This window comes from Polyodon spathula, chromosome 3 (genome assembly GCF_017654505.1).
Source record: "Polyodon spathula isolate WHYD16114869_AA chromosome 3, ASM1765450v1, whole genome shotgun sequence".
Classification (NCBI taxonomy): domain Eukaryota; kingdom Metazoa; phylum Chordata; class Actinopteri; order Acipenseriformes; family Polyodontidae; genus Polyodon; species Polyodon spathula.
Window position 1 is genome coordinate 67,574,048 of NC_054536.1, and position 21,687 is coordinate 67,595,734.

At 39.7% G+C, this 21,687-nt stretch overlaps 1 protein-coding gene across 3 annotated transcripts in view; it reads right to left on the reverse strand.

Annotated features, from left to right (window-relative positions):
* Positions 1–335: 335 nt before the first annotated feature.
* LOC121313343 (ataxin-1-like) overlaps positions 336–21,687 on the reverse strand; it is a 139,579-nt gene continuing 118,227 nt past the window's right edge. For 2 of the 3 annotated variants that reach the window (XM_041245755.1, XM_041245757.1), the window contains 2 exons: positions 8,727–10,843; positions 336–3,252 (listed from right to left, as the gene is read on the reverse strand). In XM_041245755.1, the coding sequence (XP_041101689.1) occupies positions 2,686–3,252; positions 8,727–10,658 (2,499 nt within the window). In that variant the 5' untranslated portion in view covers positions 10,659–10,843 and the 3' untranslated portion in view covers positions 336–2,685. Of the gene's footprint in view, positions 3,253–8,726; positions 10,844–19,826; positions 20,191–21,687 lie in introns of those variants that run through there. The other variant, XM_041245758.1, reaches the window with a different exon arrangement.

Genomic DNA, 21,687 nt, shown 5'->3' on the forward strand with positions numbered 1-21,687 from the left:
AGAGAGATATGATAAAGATTGAATGCAACTAAGTGGTAGAAAAAGAGGAGAGTGGTCCCTTAAGAAAGGACCTACAGTTTCAGACAGACTTGTAAGTAACTGCTACATGTCTTTTCAGCTTCCTCATATTTACAGCTGAAAACAAAACTTACTAACTCTCCAGATGTGCAAATTGCAAGATTCTTTAAAAGTCCAACTTTTACAAAACACTGGACAAGTAATGCATTAACTCACATACATATAACTACTGTATATGTATGTGTGTGTAATATATATATATATATATATATATATATATATATATATATATATATATATATATATATATTCCAAACCTTCCTTGACCCTCATGCTATGTTGATTAGAGCCCCTGAAAGTGCCTCTTCTAAAGCAGTCCCACAGACTTTTTTTTTGCTGTCACATACTAGTTCAGTGTTCACATTCATCCCTTTTACCCCACATATCACCCTTTACTTTCTGTCTTTCTGTAGGTAACAGTGTTACTGAAGGTGTTTTTTTCTTCTTATTCTTCTAGATAAACTGATAAATGACATACAGAATACTCAGACCAAAATTACATTAAAACAACAATTCTAAGCAAGTAGGCGTGACAGATATTTTAAGTACTTAAAGACATTCTCTTCACCCCTAACCCTTTTCTTGTGTGTCACATGATCTTCTGTTAAACGGAAAAGAGGTTAAAAGTGGCACCAGTTATCCATAGTGATGATTGTGGTTTTTTTCTGTTTTCTTTTTAAAAAAAAAACAACAAAAATAACCAGTACTAGAGTTAACGATACAAAGCGTTCTCCACCTTATCCATAGCAACTGGTGAAAGCGTTCTCCATTTCCTAAGAGACGAATGACATTGCTTGCATACCTGATTGACGTGACAGGCTAGTGCTGCAGACTCAGAAAGAAGAAAGAAAACCCAGGCAGTTCATTTTTTTTATCTATAACTGTGCAATTTTCATTTGAGTGGACCATCTGTATCTTTTCTGGACCTGGTTTTTGGAAACCTGCTTTGGGAAGAAACAACTGCTAAGGACACACACATACACACGCACTTGTATTGTTTGTGAGACGTGTATTGGCACCTTTTGGGTCCCTCCAGTTTGCAGATCCAACAAAAAGCTTGTTATCAGCAAGTAAAGATACTGCTACCTCTGTGAATGTTTAAACGGGGTCTCCTATATACAGGGAGGTAATAAACAATGCGCTGTAGAAAGAAAAAAAAAATACAATTTCTAGACATGTTTCAGGTTTACAAGGAAACAATTGTGGTAATGAAGAAGATATAGAGTGTTGATGAAAGGCTTTCCCTTGGCCAGTCTGGATTCTTTTCATGTAAGGCCTCTGCTGCACAACAAGCACTTAGTGTCTCTGACTCGCATACACAGACACTAAGACCACATCCACACTGTCTGTGTTCCTTTCCTGCACTGTCCACTTGTAAACATGAAACTAAATAAAATTTCCCATAATAAATGTATTTGTTTTCCTTTTAGTGCATTGTATATAAAATAACACACCCCTCTCAGGAAATACATGGTCTGTGATCTCAAAATAAACACACAAAGAAACGTGGGAGATGCAAGTTCAAATTCCAGGGGATGACTGACATCATGCCTACCCTACCAGAGGCATCATTGCCTTGTGAATGAGAAAGTGGGTAAGGAAGTAACTCCGTCCAGCCACTCCATGGATCTGAACCAAGGCCCACTTCACAGTTCATTCTTCTATAGCGCCTTTCACGTACAGCCATCCCCAGGGGCTTTACAAACCAGACTTTAAACTACTGCAAAGATAAGGCCTTCTCAACTAAATTAATCTTTAACCTTGATTGCAAACAGTTAATTGATTGTATTTGCTTCTAAGCAGTTAATTCCATAGCTTAGGTGCACAGCTACCTTATCATAGTCTAGAGATAGTCTTTTTAACAGTTCCTAAGTAAGTCTACCAGCCCATCTTTTACTTTGTTTTACCTTGTCTTTTTTTCTGCCAAATACCAAGTATAGACTGTTAAACATAACTTAGCCCACACATGTTAGTGCAGCAGTACACCTGAGCTTGGGGTGTGTTCAAACAGATAACAGCAAATAACATATTTCATATTCCTTTATCAGAAGCTGGAACAAGAAAAATAACTTGTTAAGCAAGAGTGTAATGTTTAAAATGTTAACAAAACTGACAGTTCAGCCTCACATACTGTATGTTAGTAAGTTTGGTTGAACAGGCTCTGCATATCTCCTTGTTCAAGTTATGTTTAACAAACTATAAAGTGGTAACTGCAGAATTCCAGCCATCTGCTAGCCCTGTTTATCTATTTTGCTCCAACACCAAGGCCTAAGGATAAGGGAGGGTGAGTACATAATTTATTTTTTATAAATATTGCTTTAAATGAGCTGCAGACCTGCCAATCACATTCCCTGTGGAGTCAAGTGGTGCGCCAACATCCTTGAATTACTGCCTAAGATTTGCGAAACAAAAATATGCACCAATTGCCTGCGTAATATCAGATGCAGCTATTACAAGATTATAACATAAACCTAACATAAGATGATAACATGTAAATACTCGGTTATGTAGCCTACAGTACAGTAATCTCGATGGAAAAAAAAAAAAAAACATGAATGAGGGATAATTTTCGCTGTCATCGTCGTCATAAAATGTCCCTGTGAGCCTTCACTTGCCTAAATTAGATTGGCCTTCGATGGAAATCTTAACCTCCTGAGGAATAAAAGAGAGCCTGGGAAGAGTCAAAGGAGGCTCCTCTTCCCATTTCTCCACTTTGCGGCTCTCTGGCGCTGACCACCTTCTCTTTCTGGCTGTGGGCTTGCTGCTGGCTTCTGTTTTGATAACCAGCGGTCTGCAATCAGCCAGCTCTCCTGTCTTTTCAAGAAACTTCAGTTCTCCATTTTCAGAGATGGTCTGTGTGCCGATTGTGCCGACAGTGCCACCACCTCCTCTCTGCCTGACTCCGTTCTCGTGCTCCACGTACCTGACTCTGCTCCCGTATAGGCTGTCGTTCTTTGGTGGTTTCAGGAAGAGGCTGCTGGTCGGATCCACAGGTTGGCCCTTCTTCAGAGAGCCATTTTTCAGGTTCTTGAGGGTTAGGGAGATGCAGACATCTCCCACTGATAACTTGATGCAGGGCAGGTTGAACAGTTGAGTAGTTTGCTCTGGGCAGCATGAAGACCAGCCTTGCCCAAAAACAAAAAAGGGGTACTCAACCAAAACCTCAACACTGACCTGATGGGAACAAAAAAAAAGGCCTGATTATAATTTTATGAACACAAATTCTCAACCAATATCAGTACTGCTAAAAAATAAATTGCTGACTTAAAGTAAATAGAAATAACAAAATAATTCTAGTAAAGCTTATCTTGAGCCACATCTTCACATTTCCTACAGCATATGAAAGAGGCAAAAATTATGTTAAATATGCATTTAATTTTTACTGTACTTTTTTCATAGCATTTATAAACAGTAATACTAACAGCACTATTTTCCATGCTGCACTTCCTGTTGAAGGAATGCATCCAACACACGAGTGTTGCCTCTGGGAGCTGGAGTCCTTGCTTGAGGAAAATAACTAAAACTCCCAGAATCCAAATGCACTGACTCGTCTTTGAGTACCAATCACTGTTTTTCCTATGACTGACATGTTTTCAACGTTGACTTCGTTCCTTCATGCGATGTCTCGAAGTTGACCTGTACTTCAGTGCTGCACTATCTGAAAGGAGCACTCAACCATTTTTTTTTTCAATAACACTTCAAATAAATTTCCACATAAATAAAATAAATATATTCAAATAACTTGTTTTGTTTGTTCAATGAAGAACATATTTTTGGAACTGCTCATTGAGTTGACCAGTCTGTTTGGCCGAACAAGAGAAACATGTTCCAGTAAATTAAGGTGGAATGGTTCGCCAAATCGGATTGTTCAGAAACAATGCCTTAACATTCACAGTGTGTAGAATAACCTGTAACAGTCGTTCAAGAATGTGCTAAAAAGAATGCCCAGTGTGGATGATGATCAGTTGTCAACATATAGGTACAGTGCCTATAGAAAGTTTACACCCCCTTTCAAAATTTACACCTTTTGTTGCCTTATAGCCTGGAATTAAAATGCATTAAAATATATATTTTTTCATTTATCTACACATCCTACCCCACAACTTCCAAGTGAAAAAGATATTCTAGAAATTTGTAGAAAATTAATTAAAAATAAAAACTGAAATAGCTTGGTTGGATAAGTGTCCACCCCCCTTGTAATAGCAATCCTAAATTAGCTCAGGTGTAACCAATTGCCTTCAAAATCACATACCAGGTTAAGTGGCCTCCACCGGTGTTAAATTGTTGTGAGTCACATGATTTCAGGATAAATTCAGCAGTTCCTGTAAGTTCCCTCTGCTGGGTAGTGCATTTCAAAGCAAAGACTCAGCCATGAGCACCAAGGCGCTTTCAAAAGAATTCCAGGACAAAATTGTTGAAAGGCACAGATCAGGGGATGGGTATAAAACAATATCAAAGGCCTTGAATATCCCTTAGAACACGGTCAAGACGATTACTAAGAAGTGGAAGGTGTATGGCACCACCAAGACTCTATCCCTCCAAACCAGATGACCAAGCCAGGAGACTGATCAGAGAAGCTACCAAGAGGCCAATGGCAACTTTGCAAGAGCTACAGGCTTCTATGGCCAAGATTGGACAAAGTGTGCAGGTGTCAACAATATCCCAAGTACTCCACAAATCTGGCCTGTATGGTAGGGTGGCAAGAAGGAAGCCATTATTCAAAAAAGCCCATCTTGAATCCTGTTTGAAGTGTGCAAAAAAAAAAACACTCAGGAGATTCTGTAGCCATGTGGCAAAAAGTTTTGTGGTCTGACAAAACTAAAATGGAACTTTTTGTCCAAAATGCAAAGTGTTATGTTTGGCGCATCACCCAAAGAACACCATCCCTACTGTGAAGCATGGTGGTGGCAGCATCATGTTATGGGGATGTTTCTCATCGGCAGGGACTGGGGCACTTGTCAAAATAGAAGAGAAAATGAATGGAGCAAAGTACACAGAAGTCCTTGAGGAAAACCTGCTGCCCTCTGCAAGAATGCTGAAACTGGGACGGAAGTTCACCTTTCAGCATGACAACGACCCAAAGCACACAGCCAAAGCTATACTGGAGTGGCTAAGGAACAAAAAGGTAAATGTCCTCTTTGGCAGGCTGAAGCAGGTTTTCCTCAAGGATTTGCCTGTATTTAGCTCCATCCATTTTGCCCTCTACCCTGACAAGGTTCCCAGTCCCTGCCGATGAAAAGCATACCCATAGTAGGATGCTGTCACCACCATGCTTCAAGTAGGGATAGTGTTACCTGGGTGACGTGCTGTGTTGGGTTTGCGCCAGACATAACGCTTTGCATTTAGGCCAAATAGTTCAATTTTTGTTTCATCGGACTATGGAATCTTTTGCCACATCTTTTCAGAGTCTCCCTCATGCCTTTTTGCAAATTCCAAGCGGGATTCTACATGGGCTTTTTCCAGAAATGGGTTCCTTCTTGCCTCTCTTCCATACAGGCCAGATTTGTGTACACATGGTTGACACATGGACAGTTTCTCCCATCTCAGCCATGGAACGTTGACACATGGATGTTTCTCCCATCTCAGAGTTGTCATTGGCCTCTTGGTGGCTTCTCTGACCAATACCCTTCTTATCCGTCTGCTGAGTTTGGGAGAACAGCCTGGTCTAAGCAGATTCTGGGTGGTGCCGGATACCTTCCACTTCTTAATGATCGACTTGACTGTGCTCCAAGGGATATTCAATGCCTTTGGCATCTTTTTATACCCCTCCCCTGATCTGTGCCTTTCCACAACTTTATCCTGTAGTTGTTTTAAAAGCTCCTTGGTCTTCATGGTAGTATCTTTGCTTTGAATGCATTACCCAACTGCGGGACCTTACAGAGATAGGCGTATTTAATCTGAAATCATATGAACCACTTTTATTGCACACAGATGGACTCCATTTAACTTGTGTGAATTCTGAAGACAATTGGTTGCACCTGAGCTTATTTAGGAGTGTCATAGCAAAGGGGGTGAATACTTATCTAATGAAGACTCTTCAGGTTTTTATTTTTAATTGATTTGCTTTTTCACGAGGCCCCCCCCCCCCCCCCCCCAACATTGAACGTGTTAAGTAGGCTGTGTAAATCAAAGGAAAAAAAAAATCCCATTTAAATGCATCAAGATTTCACGTCGTAACACAACAAACTGAAAACATCCAAAGGGGGTGAATACATACTATAGGCACTATATACAAATGGTGTTTAACATTGCACTGAACTATAATGGGGTGGTCATGGGTGTTAGGAGGTGAGTTGAGTGGTTCAGATAAACAACACTTCCCAGCCCTGTACGTTTATTTCATTTTATGTTTAACGTCTTATCACCGCATATCTCAGACCATCTGTGTAGTGAAGGTTATGAAACTGCAACCCCATTTTCGCCATGTACTGTAACTTGCACCTGCTCTATAGTTTACTAAAATATGCTGAGGGGATAGTGTGGATGGTTTATGTTCTGTGTAAGTGAGTTGGCTTTGTCATCAAGGTGATATACTTAAGCTCTGGTTATGTGCTTATAAACAAATGTCTAAAACTTTATTTTATGCTGTAATAAATAAGATGTCAAACTGAAACAATCTGTATGAGGGATACACAAGCAGACAGCAACAGTTCTTATATCTACTGGTGGTTTTTCAAATTATTAAAAACAGTAGTCCTAGGTTCCCATTTTGAAATATGAAATGTTCCAAATCAATCCATCAGAAATTACGTAAATACAGTATCCACGTACTTTACCATTTTTCTACATGATGAAAGCAAATCTCTGTTCTAGTACATAACACATCCTATGAACATTGTCTGTCAATGTAGACTAAGGCTTTATAATGTATAAAATACAGTATAATGACACATGAAGGTACTTTTATTTAAAGAAAAATAAAAGACTACAAATCTATATCTGTAGCAACAGAACTTGGAATAGTTGTTAAAAGGTAAGGGAACAGAGAATAAATAAATAACTAATATATTCAAAGCCTTTTCATTGTAGGTACAGTACTTTAAAGGGAACTTCACTGTTTTTTTTTTTTAATACACCACCATTGAACCTACTGTACTGTAAGGAGAGTTTATCTGAATAATTTTAGGTGGCACTGTATTTACAGTGGTCTGATCTGCAGCTTCCTGGAAAAACACTGCAGCATTGCATGCATTCCTTCATGTCACATTACTTTGCTGTTCTTTTTCCGGTTATTATTTTGAAAATGTACTTGCATACCATCTGTTCAAATTGCTGTTCATTGACTATGATGCAGCCCCTGGTCCCATTAGTACTTCTCTCACTACAATTGCTCCTTATACCACCAGATATGTTTGACTTAATCTGGTGTATTCAGAATGCAGACCTGAAATACGTTTGTATTCACCTTAGTGTTGTCTGATAAAGTGAAATTCTGTTCTCCTTGGTTGTTGTGAACTATTCTTAATCATGATATCATTATTATTTTTTCCATAAACATTTCCCAAAACCACCTTTTCCCACGGTCAATAGGTTTCCTTTGTGAATCGGGAAAGATTAGGCTGACAGCTCTTGGAGAATGTGAGTCACAAAACTTTAAATGCTGGAAGCAATTTCCCAGCAGCGAAAAAAAAAGAAGCTGATGAAGATTTTCAAACAACACATAAATCCCCTTAATTTGTCTTGTTAGGTAATGTATGCCTTTTGGCACTAGGTTTCAAGTTTTAAAAATAAGCCCAAGGCTGCTAGAAACTGACTTTTGATCAAATCCAGATGCAAGTCTGGGAAACCATTAGTACAGACCATGATTACATTTAAATGGAATAATACTGTTCACTGTTTTTATAGCCTATTGTGACACTACATTTTCATGAGCACCTTAGTTAAGCTTCTGTTTTTCTTATATATATATATATATATATATATATATATATATATATATATATATATATATATATATATATATATATATATATATATATAGACACTAAATTTACAAATAATCTACAGTATAATTTTACAGTATATACAGTATAATATACAGTAAATTTACAGTATAATTGTAAATCTCGAAAAACTACTCACTTCTAAATCTTTTGTAGTCATTTTTGTATTACTTTAGTATAAATACATGTTAATTTGGATTCACATGTTGTTTTTTTCTGACTTTATGTGAACGAAAAGACACAAATTTGCCCGTTTTCTCACTGGAAATAGTGATATTTTGAAATTTACCTGTCCTGGTCACAAAAGCAAAGTTTGTGGCGAATAATAGCCATTTTCTATACTTTTGAGGCATAAGCAATTAGGAAATAACACTTACTACCCAGGAACAAAAATTGTGTTACATAGTGTAATAGAACAAAATGGAATGGATACAAACAAAATCATTTTGGCCAGGATCTGTAACATTTGAATGGTTTTCAGGAATTCTGGCAGCTGCACCTCCATAAACTAAACCAAATCCAGGCATGAAGGTACAGCCAGGATACATTTTTGAGATTCCAAGAAAAATCAAGGTGGATCCGACACTGTTTTTATGAGCTAGGTTCTGATATGACATTTTTTAATAAACTTATCAGGTGAATTTTATATATCCAGTTTAAGCCTGAAATTAATTATATTGGTGTATGCTCTGGTGTAAATCTTACCTGAGCTCTGTGCTCTCCTACTGCAAACTGGATGATGGCAAAGCTGGGGTTCTGGCTACCCTCGATCCGCTCCACTGTACTGGAGTCTATCTTCAGGTCGCTGCTGACCTCAGCACTCTGGATGAAGTCCTCTGTTTTAAGGTCCTCCACCTTCCTCAGCTCCCCGTTTGCCAGCTGGATGATGGAACCCTTCATGAAGTAAGGGGGCAGGGAGGAAGATGTAGCAGGAGGTGTCAGCACACTTGGAGGTGTGGCAGTGGCCATGGGCTGAACCATGGGCAGGTGGATCTGTGCCTGTACCATGGCTGCGTGGTAGGTGGTCGATGGCTGGCTGACTAGGGTCTCTGCAGCCCCAAAGGGGACTGTAGTGGTGACAAAGGTGTGAGGCACTGCTGCAAACTGCAGGGATGAGGTCACGCTAGTTGGCCCGGCTTCTACCTCCCCACTGCCACCACCCACTGGGATCAGTAGAGATTGGCTACCAGGGATGACCAAGTGCTGGGGCACGTTGGTGTGGTAACTGATGGCCTGCTGCTGCTGTTGCTGGCCACTACCAGCAATGTAGCCAATGATGGGCTGTTGGGCAGCGTTGGGATAGTAGGATGCAGCAGACAGTCCCATAGAGATTTGCTCCGTGGCGCTGTGGGTGGTATGGATAACGGTGTGAGGAGAAAGAGTGGCAACTGTTGACTTTAAGCCATCTGAGCCAAGATGTGGGGAGGAAAGAGTGTATGAGGAGGATCTCGAATTGGGCTTCCCCAGCCCGGTCTTCTCGATGTGGGTGACCGAGGAAGGCGACTGCTCCCTGATTGCCTCTAAATTTGTGCTGCTAGAGGCATGGCTACTGGGGACCAGCATCAGTGACGTCCGTATGCCTGAGGTTTCCTGTGTGTTGTATTCAGCAGAGAGCACCATATGACGGGTCTCGTAATGGTGGTGTTGTTGTTGTTGTTGCTGCTGTTGCTGCTGGTGTTGGTGGTGATGGTGGTGGTCTCCCTTGCCCCCGTTGTTAGGCTTGCCGAGGCTGGCCTCACGGGACAGGCTGTAGCGTCTGCCCTTATCCATCTCGCCGTTTAGAACTTCTTGTGTCCGCCCGTCTTCCTGGAGCTTCTTAGCAGGGGAAGCAGCAGAAAGGGGTCCATCTGTGTAATGGACCACCAGTTGCGAATTTCCACTAAGGGCGAGGGCATGAGGGATGACAGCTGGGTGGGAGTGGAGGTGAAGCGGGATGTGGGTGGGAGGGGAGGAGACAGCCCTGCCGATGCCCGAAGGTGAGCCTGCAAACTGGACGTACTGGTTGGGCGGCTGTACAAAAGGTGGCGGTGTCCCAGCTGCAATCAACCCAGGCGTCCTGACCATGTGGTGCTGTTGGTGTTGGTGGTGCTGGGTGTTGGAGGCCTGTGCTTGTGACATAACAGCGGCAGTATAGGCCTCGAGCTGGGAGCGTTGGGAAGAGGGTGTGGTGGTTGAGGTTGCGGTCGGAGAGATGAGCTGCGAGGGGATGTAGCTGGTGTAAGGCCCTGGGTATGGCGAGCTAATGAATTGTAAAGCATGTGGGAGCTGGGAATTCTGCAACGAAGAGATTGGCATCCCCGGCTGGGAGAGAGTCGAAGGATACACAGTAGGGAGCATTGCCATGGTAGCCTCCGTCCTAGGAACTATGGCTGAAGAGGAATAGTCCACCGTGGTAGGAAGTGGTTTGTACAAGGCTACGTCTTGTGCCTCGGCTGGGATCCCTGTGCTGCTGTGCCGCCTGCTACCCGAGTTGTTCTGCCTGCTAGCCACGCTGGCAAGCCATGCCAGGTTCTCTCCACGCTGGCTCTCGCTGGCTGGGGCCACCAACGGCTTCTCATCAGATGGCAGGTTGCTGGCAGGGAAATCACGCTTTTTCGGGGGCAGACATTCATTGCTCCGTTCCTGGTTGGACTTCATGGTTCGTCGTTTGCTCGCTCCGTGATCTGTTCCTCCCACCCACTCACTGACTGGTTTCAGTGTCTGACCGTCACGGATCTCAGTCTAACGCACTGGAAGTCACACCTGCTGTAAGAAAGCAATCCAGGGACTTCATGAGGAATCATTTCCCACTGAGCACAAGCCTCCTCAACTGATCTAGCAATCTGTAAGTAAAGTAAACAAAACAGATCAGACAGGAGAAATTTGGTGAGTCACACTTCACTGTTGATTTTACGAGCTGGGTGAGAAGGACTCTGCCCAGTTTCATATAAATGTACTGTATTCTACTTTTCCATTCATATAGTACGCAGAGCTATAATGAGTCTTATTGGTTATTTTGATTATTATTTCTAGCAATTAAATCTTTCTGAGAATTCTGCATGAAATTCTTCAATTACATTTTCTGCAGACAATTTATTTATATCTTTTAAAAGTATTATTTTGTTTTAGATTTTATATTGTCATTCTCATCCTGTGGCTCAGGGCATGATGTAAGAGGGTGGATTGCATTAATTCCACTTCATTCATTTTGATCACAGAAGCAGTTTCATCACTTAAAAATGTAGTCAGAAATCTGAAAATAAATGTGTAATTTTCCCCGTTAAACAGGTACATTAGTTTCTGACAACATTACTTCAACATAAAGGGGAAGCAAACTTTTTTATTTTTGCTGCATCCCCTTTCAAAGACTTTTATTTTTTTTTGCTGCCCCCCCCCCCCCCCCCCAAATTTTGTAATGTCGCATGTAAAATGAAACCAGACTCCACACAGGCAGTAGCTTTGTGCTTGAATTCAGTAGTTTATTAGCACAGGTCAAATAAACAATTAAGAACCATGCAAAAGCAAAACCAAATAACAAAAAACTATCTCTCTGTGCTAAATTCCAGTCTACCTCTCTCTCACTCAGACAGTCTCTGTCACTCACTCGCACAACTGCGCCCAGGCACGCACTCCTATTTATCTCTTTGCATTAAACCACAAATCACAGGTATGCCATTAGAACACCAATCTCTAGCCAACATTCAGGTGGTACACGTGCATGTCCAGGAGTGGTGAACTCAGACAGACCGGCAACCAACATTTTGATCACTGAAGCAGTTTCATCACTTAAACTAGTCAGTGTATATTTTTTCAAGTACCCCAAATACAGTGTATCCTCCTGCTCACATATGTAACTGAGATGGATTTACCAGTGAGCAGGAGGATGATGGGAAATGTAGTTCTGAGAGGTCCATGCAGGTACATGGGAAGCCATCTTGAGGCAGTGAATGCAATTTAAAAGTTTCAAAAAGTGGTCAAAATGTAAAAAAAAAAAACAAAAAAAAAAAAACAAAAAAAAAAAAAAACAACAACACACACCTCACGTAAACAGTTGTAGCAACACATGGGAACATTTAACACAATAAAATAAAAAAGGTCTTTATGTACCCTTTAAACAGAAGTAGGATTTTTTAAATTTAGAAATCCAACCATTTAAACAGACAGAACAGAACCAAAACTGGGGGTACTGCCAAAGGAAATGGACTTAAAGTTTTTGCAAAGTGGTTTGGCCATTTTTATTAATACTGTAGAAGGAACTGTCAAATTCAACATGGATGATTCTTGTGGAAAGTTTTTATTTGATGTACACATCATACATGTGACATTCCAAGCACACAGAATATAAAGTCAGCAATTATAAATTTAATTTGCTTGCGAACCTCATTTTATTAAAACATCAGCAGCATAAATACAGACTTAAAACAACAGGATTAATATCTGCCACTTGGATCATTAACATGGGCCCCAGGTAGAGATACACTAGAACTTATGGTAATTGCCTAATTTCACTTAGCAGTAGACAACCTACTCTACCCATAAGTCAAAACTCTGTATCTGTTGACTGCATCAGAAGACTTGCTTAATCAATAGGTGTTTTCTTTCTTATCTTTTTTCAAAAACGAATGTGTTTTCAAAGAGCTGCAGAGTTTCCATAGCACTGATGATCTCAGAGATGCTGACGTACAGCCCATCTTTCTATTCATTTGCATGAAATGCCTTCTTGTTTAACAGTAGTTTCCCCCTAATTAAATCCCATGAGCTTCTAAGAGTGAGTCAGACTTACAAGGCTACACAAAACAGTGACTGCTGCCCTACTGCTCTAGAGAATCCCTTGTCTGGTTAAAGGAGAGCAGCTCACATCCCTGTTGTAAAGGGCAGGTAAAGTGTTTTTTAAAGCACTGCTGAGGAATGAAAATGAGTGTGTTCAAGTGTTGTAGCTCCCCATGAAGACAGCATATAAAGTGTATCAGGTATGACTTCACTCATATACAGTGGCAGTAGAACTCTAGTCAGACCACAGCAAACATGGTTTCCTTTAAGACAAATAAACAAAAAATAAATGTATTTTGATAACAAAAGCAATTAATCCCTGAGCCACAACAAAGTACCTTCATTCTATGTGCAACCTTCTAGAATTGTATATTTATAGTACTCTAACCTTACTCTGCAGTATGTGTTTCCATAAACATTTTAAACCATTAAGATCAAGGTGACTTTTTTTTTTGAAATGTAGTGTAGTTAGAACAGCTGTACAAAACATTTATTTAACAGAAGTGCATTTTAAGTTAAATCTGAGAAGCAATTTCTAAGACACAGCCTTCAACAGTGCAACCAATTTGGTGTCATTAATACATCACATAGGCAATATAGTCACAGTATATGTAGTGTTCCGAGTTTTTGGTTTTTATCTTAAAAAAAAATTCCGGGAATTTTTCGGAGTTTATTTTACATATATTAAAATAGGGATAAAATCGTTACATCGCTAAAATCGGGGGAAAAAAATCTCAGAAAAAAACACTTCACATGTGGAAAGTGCAGTTAGTAGCTAGCTGGTTTCTGATTAATAATGTCTCTGGCATGTATGATGAAGCAGAACCTGTGCAAGTCGAAGCCACATTTTCCCAAGTTAGCTGGTACTTTGTGAACGTTTGGGCAATCGCTGTGCTGATGGAAACAGTATCTACAGAAGGTATGAACACGACATCAGCACAAAACAAGCCAGGTTTATTCATCTTGAAATCATAAAAAGAAAAGAAAATTCACAACTTATGCATCACCATTTTCCGTCAAATGTTTACGATTAAGATTGTCGGCATTAGGCAGTGTTTTACTACAGACAGTACTGTCGCACGAAGTCACCAATACATACCTCTCTGCAATAAACAGTGGTTGTCCAGCAAAGCACAGCACTCTGACAAACTCAATAACACAGTCATTCTGTGCTCTCTTATTAAAGCATGTGTAAAAGCTACATACACGGATTGCTCGTCTCTCAGTTCACTTTAATGTTTTAGTTTGATGTGTCGCTTATTTTTCAGTATGTTCTTTTTTTGTCAGCGTGAACATGTACCTCAATGCAGCAGTATTTGCAGCGCTATGCATCCTCTGTCTCATCAGACCCACTTCTGCTATTTTTGCTTTTTGCATACTTTGTTTTTTTTAATATTCATAAACTGATTTACATTTTCTCTCCATTCCTCATCCAGTAAAAATATTATACTTTCGTGTAAGTATTTCAGTTTAGTTTTTGATCACGCTAGTAGTTACTACGCCCAGCAATTGCCACAATAATCAGATATTGACTGGCCAACATAATCAGGTGACAATGTGTTTGTGAAGTGACAGAGAACCATGGTTGAACTTTATTTGATCTTCTGATGTCTAAATGTCTGCTGTACTCTAGGATACAGTGTAGAGCTGCTCATTACAATGTCTGAGTCAAAATAAAACACAGTTTTAATCAAAATATTGTGTATTTCCTAGAAAATTGTACCAGGAGAATATTGAACAGACAAAAATTGGGTGTAGATCAGTAAAAACCAACGTCCAGCTAAAAATAAATCTGTAATTTTTTGGTAAAATTCGGAATAAACTGGAAAAGCAGAACACTAAGTGTATGTAAAGTATTTGGCAGCAGACATGGAAAAGCTAGTGATTCATATAAGCATGGTTCAAATAATCAGACTGCAAGTGGATACCAGCACAAAAAGTAGACCAAACAACTTGGGAGTCGAGGATTCAGTGTCTGAACTTATCATTATGATTCTGCAATGGTACAGTATCTGCTAGTTATTAACTAGCCTTTTAGAGCCTTGCACGGAAGCATGTATCCTTTTCAGCATCTCAGTTCTCACAAGACACACACAGTCCCCTTCACCCTCCCTAGAAAACTAGACCAGGACTTTCAAGTCAGATACCAGTTATGCAAAGTGAAAGCTATAGTGTAATCTGACAAAGTGAGGGCATTTTGTAATCCTTTATACTGCTGGATTAAGCTGAGAAAATAATAAAAATCAGAACAGTTACAAGCTGATTTATCCAGACGTGTGCAGAAACAGACATCGCTGACCCACATTAAGCAGCAGGAGTTGGCAGTGAGAGGGATTAGTTGATTGATGGGTCTGTAGAGCCCAGAAGTACGGTTGACTATTATAGTATGGTATAAATATAGTATGGTATATTTTTTGGTTGAAACCCCTCCTCTACATTTGCTCTCTCAATTTTATATAGAAAAATAGAAAATTCAGTGCCACATTGTGTGTGTGTGTGTGTGTGTATATATATATATATATATATATATATATATATATATATATATATATATATATATATATATATATATATATATAATATACACACACACACACACACACACACACACACACACACACACACACAGTGGTTTACAGAAGTATTCACCCCCCTGCAAAGTTTTCACATTTTGTTGGCACCTGAGCGTACTTCACGACACTTTCAAATTAGGCTTTACATGTAGAATCTACACAAACTACTCCACATTGATAAAGTTAAAAAATGCATATAGAATATAAATAAGTAAGATTTGCAGAGAAAAACAGATTAATCTCAGTTGCATAAGTATTCAACTCCTTTGCTCCTGCAGCCCTAAATTAGCTCTGGTACAACTGATTTGTTTGAAAGGTCACAAAATTAGTGAAATGGTTTCAGCCTGTGTGTACTCAAAGTGGTTCAACTTGAAGATAATTTCCCTCAGGTATATAAAGACTTTCAAGCTGCAACTCACATAGAGATCCAATAAAGCAACCATGAAGACCAAAGAGCTTTTGAAACAAGTCAGGGATAAAGTGGTAGAGAGGCAAAGAGCAGGAGAAGGGTACAAGAACATTTCAAAGGCGCTGATTATCCCTCTCAGCACAGTGAAGTCCATCATTAAGAAGTGGAAAACACTACCCAGATCAGGTCGCCCTCCCAAACTGAGCAGCCGGGCAAGTAGGAAACTGGTTTGGGATGTCACTTTGAAGCCAACAATGACCTTGAGAGATCTGAAAAGTTCTGTGTCTGAGATGGGAGTCAGTGACAAAGCTGGCCTGTATGGACAGGTGGCAAGAAAGAAGTCATTACCCAAAAAGCCTCATCTTAAAGCGCAAATGGAGTTTGTGAAAAAGCATGTAGATGTTACTGCAGACATGTGGAAAAAGGTTTTGTGGTCAGATGAGAAAAATTGAACTTTTCGGTCTAAATTCCAAGCATTACGTCTGGCTCAAGCCCAACACTGCACATCATCCAGTCAACACCATCCCAACGGTGAATCATGGTGGTGGCAGCATCATGTTATGGGGATGCTTGTCAGGATAGAGGGCAACATGGATGGTGCAAAGTACAGGTGAATCCTTGAGGAAAACCTGTTTGAGTCAGCCAAGACTCTTTCACATTTCAGCAGGACAATGACCTGAAGCACAAAGCCAAAGCCACACTGGAGCGGTTGAACAAGAAGAGAATTAATGTTCTTGAGTGGCCCAGTCAGTCCTGACTTGAATCCAATCGAAAATATACAGTAGTGTGTCCAATTATAATTTTCTCACAGATTTTCTCCCAATTTGGAATGCCGAATTGCTTTTCTCCTCATCGCAGCAATTCCCCACATGGCTCAGGAGAAACGAACATTTAGTGGGCATCCTCCGATCCCATGACCAAGCCAGCTTCCTTTTTCACCCAGGAATCGAGAGCAGATGTCAGCGAGCTACCGACCTCTGGAGGACAAAGGCCAGCCCTGCAGGTGTCCACTCTGAGCTTACTGAGCGCTTGGCCAGCAGCGTTCGCTGTAGAGCAGTGAGGAGAAATAGTCCCTGCTGGTTTCACTTCCCTAACCCACGGGAGCGCAAAGCCAATGTGACGCTCCCTTTGGAGTTCCCAGTGATGACCGGCCTACTTTGCACAGTCAGGACACAACCTCCACTGTAAGATTTACCCTGCTCAACACGCGGCTGCGCTTCTACCAGGTGAGCCACTCAGGGACCCGTAAAGTGTTATCTTAGCCGAAGTGTTCTCTAAGATGGAGTTGACCACCAAACACAATATGAAATCAATAAATAAATAAATATTTATGAACAGAGTAAGAGGAAAGCAATAGGCAAGTGTATCTTAATAAACTATAATAATGAAGTAACAGAGAAACTAACTTTAATAAACTAACTGCCAAACTAAATTAACACAGAACCCCTACACACATTAAAAAATACAGCAGCAGCTCTAGATGAATTAAAAATAAATGTACAGGAGCAATATTCAAGACATGCACAAAATTATTTAACAGAACAGTGAAGCAACTCACCAGAACAGGAAACACCCAATTGCTTGGTGTCTTATTAAAGTTTTTTCAAGAAGAATTTTCAACTTTTTGTAGCAAGAGAAACAGCGGCACGTTTCGCCCTTTGTTTACATAGCATTTTGTTTACATGGTGCACTCGTGGAAATCAATAAAAAAACGAGGCAATGACTGAATAAACCAAGCAGTGTGCCTCAAGACACTCTCGCGATGACAAGGCATGTATAAAAAGACTGAAAAAAACATTTGAATTTCAATTTGATGTTGATGAGTTATCAGATTACAAAATAGTACTATATTAGCTGTGAACGAATCGCTATCTGTGTCAGAAAGGTGTAAGCGTAGTTCCTGTTCCTTTAGCCGGAGCATTTACAATGAGAAAAAATCAGTTTCACCACAAATTTGTTCTCATAGCCAAAGTGTTCTCTTAGAGGTGTTCCTACACATAGAGACTACTGTATATATAAACAAAAGTTCAGACAGCACACTATTTTCACATTTCTGGTAATGAAACACTATCTAATCCATTCTGACAGACTGTCATGTTTGACCTGCAGCTGTTCCTGCTTTCTAACTGCCTTGTATTTTCACAGGGGTTGATTGTGCAAACTCCACTGTGTGTGTAACTGTGTGTATTGTGGGATGCACTGCCGTTATGGATTCTGTCCCGTTGGTGAGATCAGATGTGGTTAAAGGTTCTATAAGCTGAAGAGCCAGCTCTTCTGCATAGTGGTTAAGAAGTTTGCTGGCAGTGTGCGGAGGTCACAGGTTCGTACACTGTCTCTCTGTTTTGTTTTTATGCCAGAGTCCCTACCTCCAAGAACACTTTAGAAAACTAGACACCAGGATCACCCGGTGAGCATCTTAGAAATAAACAAAATACAGCTACAAAACCTAATATTATTATTATTATTATTATTATTATTATTATTATTATTAACTACCTGTTACCACAGTTAAGTCTTCAAAAGCTCAGAGTGGTTATTTAAAGTTTCATAGTGTTACAATCAACACTCGTTTATCCAACCACTCCCGTTACAGGTTCCCCTTACGGAAGAATGTGGGTGACGGTTTTATGAAATGTCCTCTAGATTATGATGCTAAACCAAAAAATAAACAAATAAATGTTATATATATAAAATTTACAATAACATGCACACAGTTTATAGTTTATATGCAATTTACGTTACAGTACTGGGGAAAAAAAAAAAAAAACAAAAAAAAACACATTCACAGTACAATTCTGACCTGCATTTAAATGGTATTTCAAGCAAGGAAATAACTGTATTATTAGTTTGAGGTATTAATTAGGGTAGTTATTGATTGTATTCAGACTAGTAGTTATTGTAGTTTTACTATTACTACTATGAATATGTATTCAGTATTCTTATTTTTCCTAAAGGTTAATATAGATAATATATGCCTAATACAGAAATAGCAGCATTTGACTCTGGTACATTGTTGTTTCTATCAGGTGATAACATCAAAAAAATCAAAAGTCATGATACAAGGGAGCATAATAATAATAATAATAATAATAATAATAATAATAATAATAATAAAGCATTGATCACATAACTCAAAGTGCTGTACATATCACACCACATCTCAAACCAGAAAACCAGAAACCTAATCCACCGTTTATACAATCCATGGCACTCATCCCAGAGAATTACAATTGCAGGGCTTTGGCTTGTGCTGGCGAAAGCTTGGAGCGAGGGTAATGTGTTTTATGTTCCTTTGAAATCAGATGTAGGAGAAGAGTTTCTAGTTATTACATTATTTAATACGTAGCTGAAGAATGTTTATTTATACCTTTTCTGTACATCCCAAAAAAAACTGTCATTTTTTTCATTTTGTATACTGCAGTTATACCGCCTTTAAAAAAAAAAAAAAAATATATATATATACACACACACACACACACACACACAAATCCTATGTGAGAGTCACAGTTCTATCAATATATTATATATATATATATATATATATATATATATATATATATATATATATATTATATATATATATTAACAAACAAATTAACAAACAATAAATAACAATAAATTGACAAAACATTGTATAACATTGTGTAAGACACAGCTAAAACACAGCAGCACTTCTGGAGAAAAGTTGAAACTGCACTTCTAATTTTAGAAAGAGAACCTGACATTCGTGGTGGAGGCTGATTTCTCCATTACGATGCAGGCAATGGTTACCCTGCGTGAGTGTTTTCCTTTAAGAGGCGGATCCTCAGCCTGATTCAGATGGCTGACACAAGCTGCAATGTTACCTTCTTCACAAAGACTATGGGTTAGACCCCTGTTTGAAATGCAGGTGGCACACCACAGACAGAATGCCCTTGGGGTTGGAACCCCTCTGGGCCTAAATGACTTGCATTTTTTTTTTTTACCAGTAAAAAACTAAAACAATTTGAAAAAAGCCAGGACCTCCTCTTAGTCTTAGAAGATACTAAAAAAAAAACAAAAAAAACACAGAAATAGGAGCTCCTGTTAGCTTACCCGTATCACATGAGTTCCTGCCTCTCCTCTCTCCGTTTCTCTGAGCAAAGGGCTGGAAGGTTGGCAGGTATGCCCCAGTTCCCTTTTTAATTTCCCCTGGTCCAGAGGGGGATTTGGAGGCACTATTTCCCCCCACTTTCCTTCCCCAAGCCAATGCAACGGCCTGTGCAAAAGGAAGTCCGTCCTCTTGCCTGGGCTCACATGAAGCCCTACGTGAAAAGCAGCTCCAGCGTGTGTTATGCAAGGGCACTACGCTGCCTGCCAGAGCTCCCCTACAGTACTCCAGTGTCTCTGATCCTCCCACCGCTCGCTTCATTAACTTCATCAGGTATTCATTCAAAAAACACACACTCCAGCTGGAAGCACGCCCAAGCTGCGCTCATGAGGAGAGGGAGGGAGAGAGAGAGAGAGAGCGAGTGAGAGACAAACGCAGAGAGAGAGAGGGAGTGAAGAAAATCCCCTGGGAGCCAGTCAGACAAGGCTTTAGATCTGCTTCTCTCTATGTGGAAAAAATTAGATAAATCCCCCTTCTCCCTCCCTTGTGTTGGGGTAGAAAATCATTGAGAATTTATCCATTTACTAAATGGAAGCGCATGTGACAATAGTGTCCTTAAGTGACACTAGTAACGCCAGGGAATTATCAGCTTGCACCAAAAGTGGCAAGGCTGATAAAAAGAAACCTCCCTGTCAGTCTTGCTGCTTAACCTTTGAGAGGCCAGTTTATATTTTGGTGTCGTTCCCCCCCCCCCCAAAAGTACAATCCTTTCCTGTCCGTCTGTTTCTTGTATAAAACCTTATTAATACGGCTTCCTAAGACAAAGCTGCAGAAACACTGACAACAAGCATACGGCACAGTGACATCTTAGTTTGCAATGTACTGTAATAATGAATGTATATTCACTGCCATTAACTAAGTACAGTATAGGGACAATGTTGACCCAACACTTGTGGGAGGATATATTGTAATGACTTCCGGGTGCAATTATTCTCACTATGGCATGGATCATTTAACAATCAACTCAACAGGTAACAGGTAGCTCAGAGTCACCATTACACCACCATTACAATGTCCTACATAGAGGTATGCAAATTAACCCTATATATTCTACTGCACAGCTTGTTTGCATAAGGTGTATTAAAATATGCATTGGGATATGCATAACTAAAAAATAAATAAAAAAAACACCTGTACATATATATGAAACTTTTTGTTAAAAAGGTTGTACTGTAGCTAACAATAATTTCATGAATCTTACCAATACCGCACTTCCATTTATGATGTGCATTTGAAATGTATTTTTATTTCAAAACATGAAATCTAGAACACTAGGGTAATTAAATCTCTATCTGCTTTCAAACAGGCTTGCAGTTCCTTGGTCATCTCACCTGAAGTGAAATTGTCCCCTTCCTTTCAACAAGTCATTAACCAACCAGCAGCCTCCCCTGTTGACTGACATGCTTTGGAGCCAGTAACATGTTTTAACCCATGAAGACGCTTCTGAGGTGAAACAGTAACAGACAAACTGAGTACCTTCTTTAACCTGGTGTAGTTACAGCATGAAACACATTTTTGCTATAATATGTTATTTTCAAGACAGCGCATATGAGACCTCTACAGTGATTGGAACTGCATGGTAATTATGTTTTCTGGAATAATTTTGTTAGCTACAGACAACCACTTTGAAGTAGGCCTGTAGTTGGCACTGTTATTTTTTTAAATTTTTGTTTCGAATGTCTTAAAAGGCCAAAATGACTCAAAGCAGCTTCTGTTAAATAAGGTAAACCTTTCTACTCCCTCTCCAAAGCTATTTCCCGAGAAAGGGCTGTTGGCTGAAGTATTTTTTATCATTCTCATTTTTTT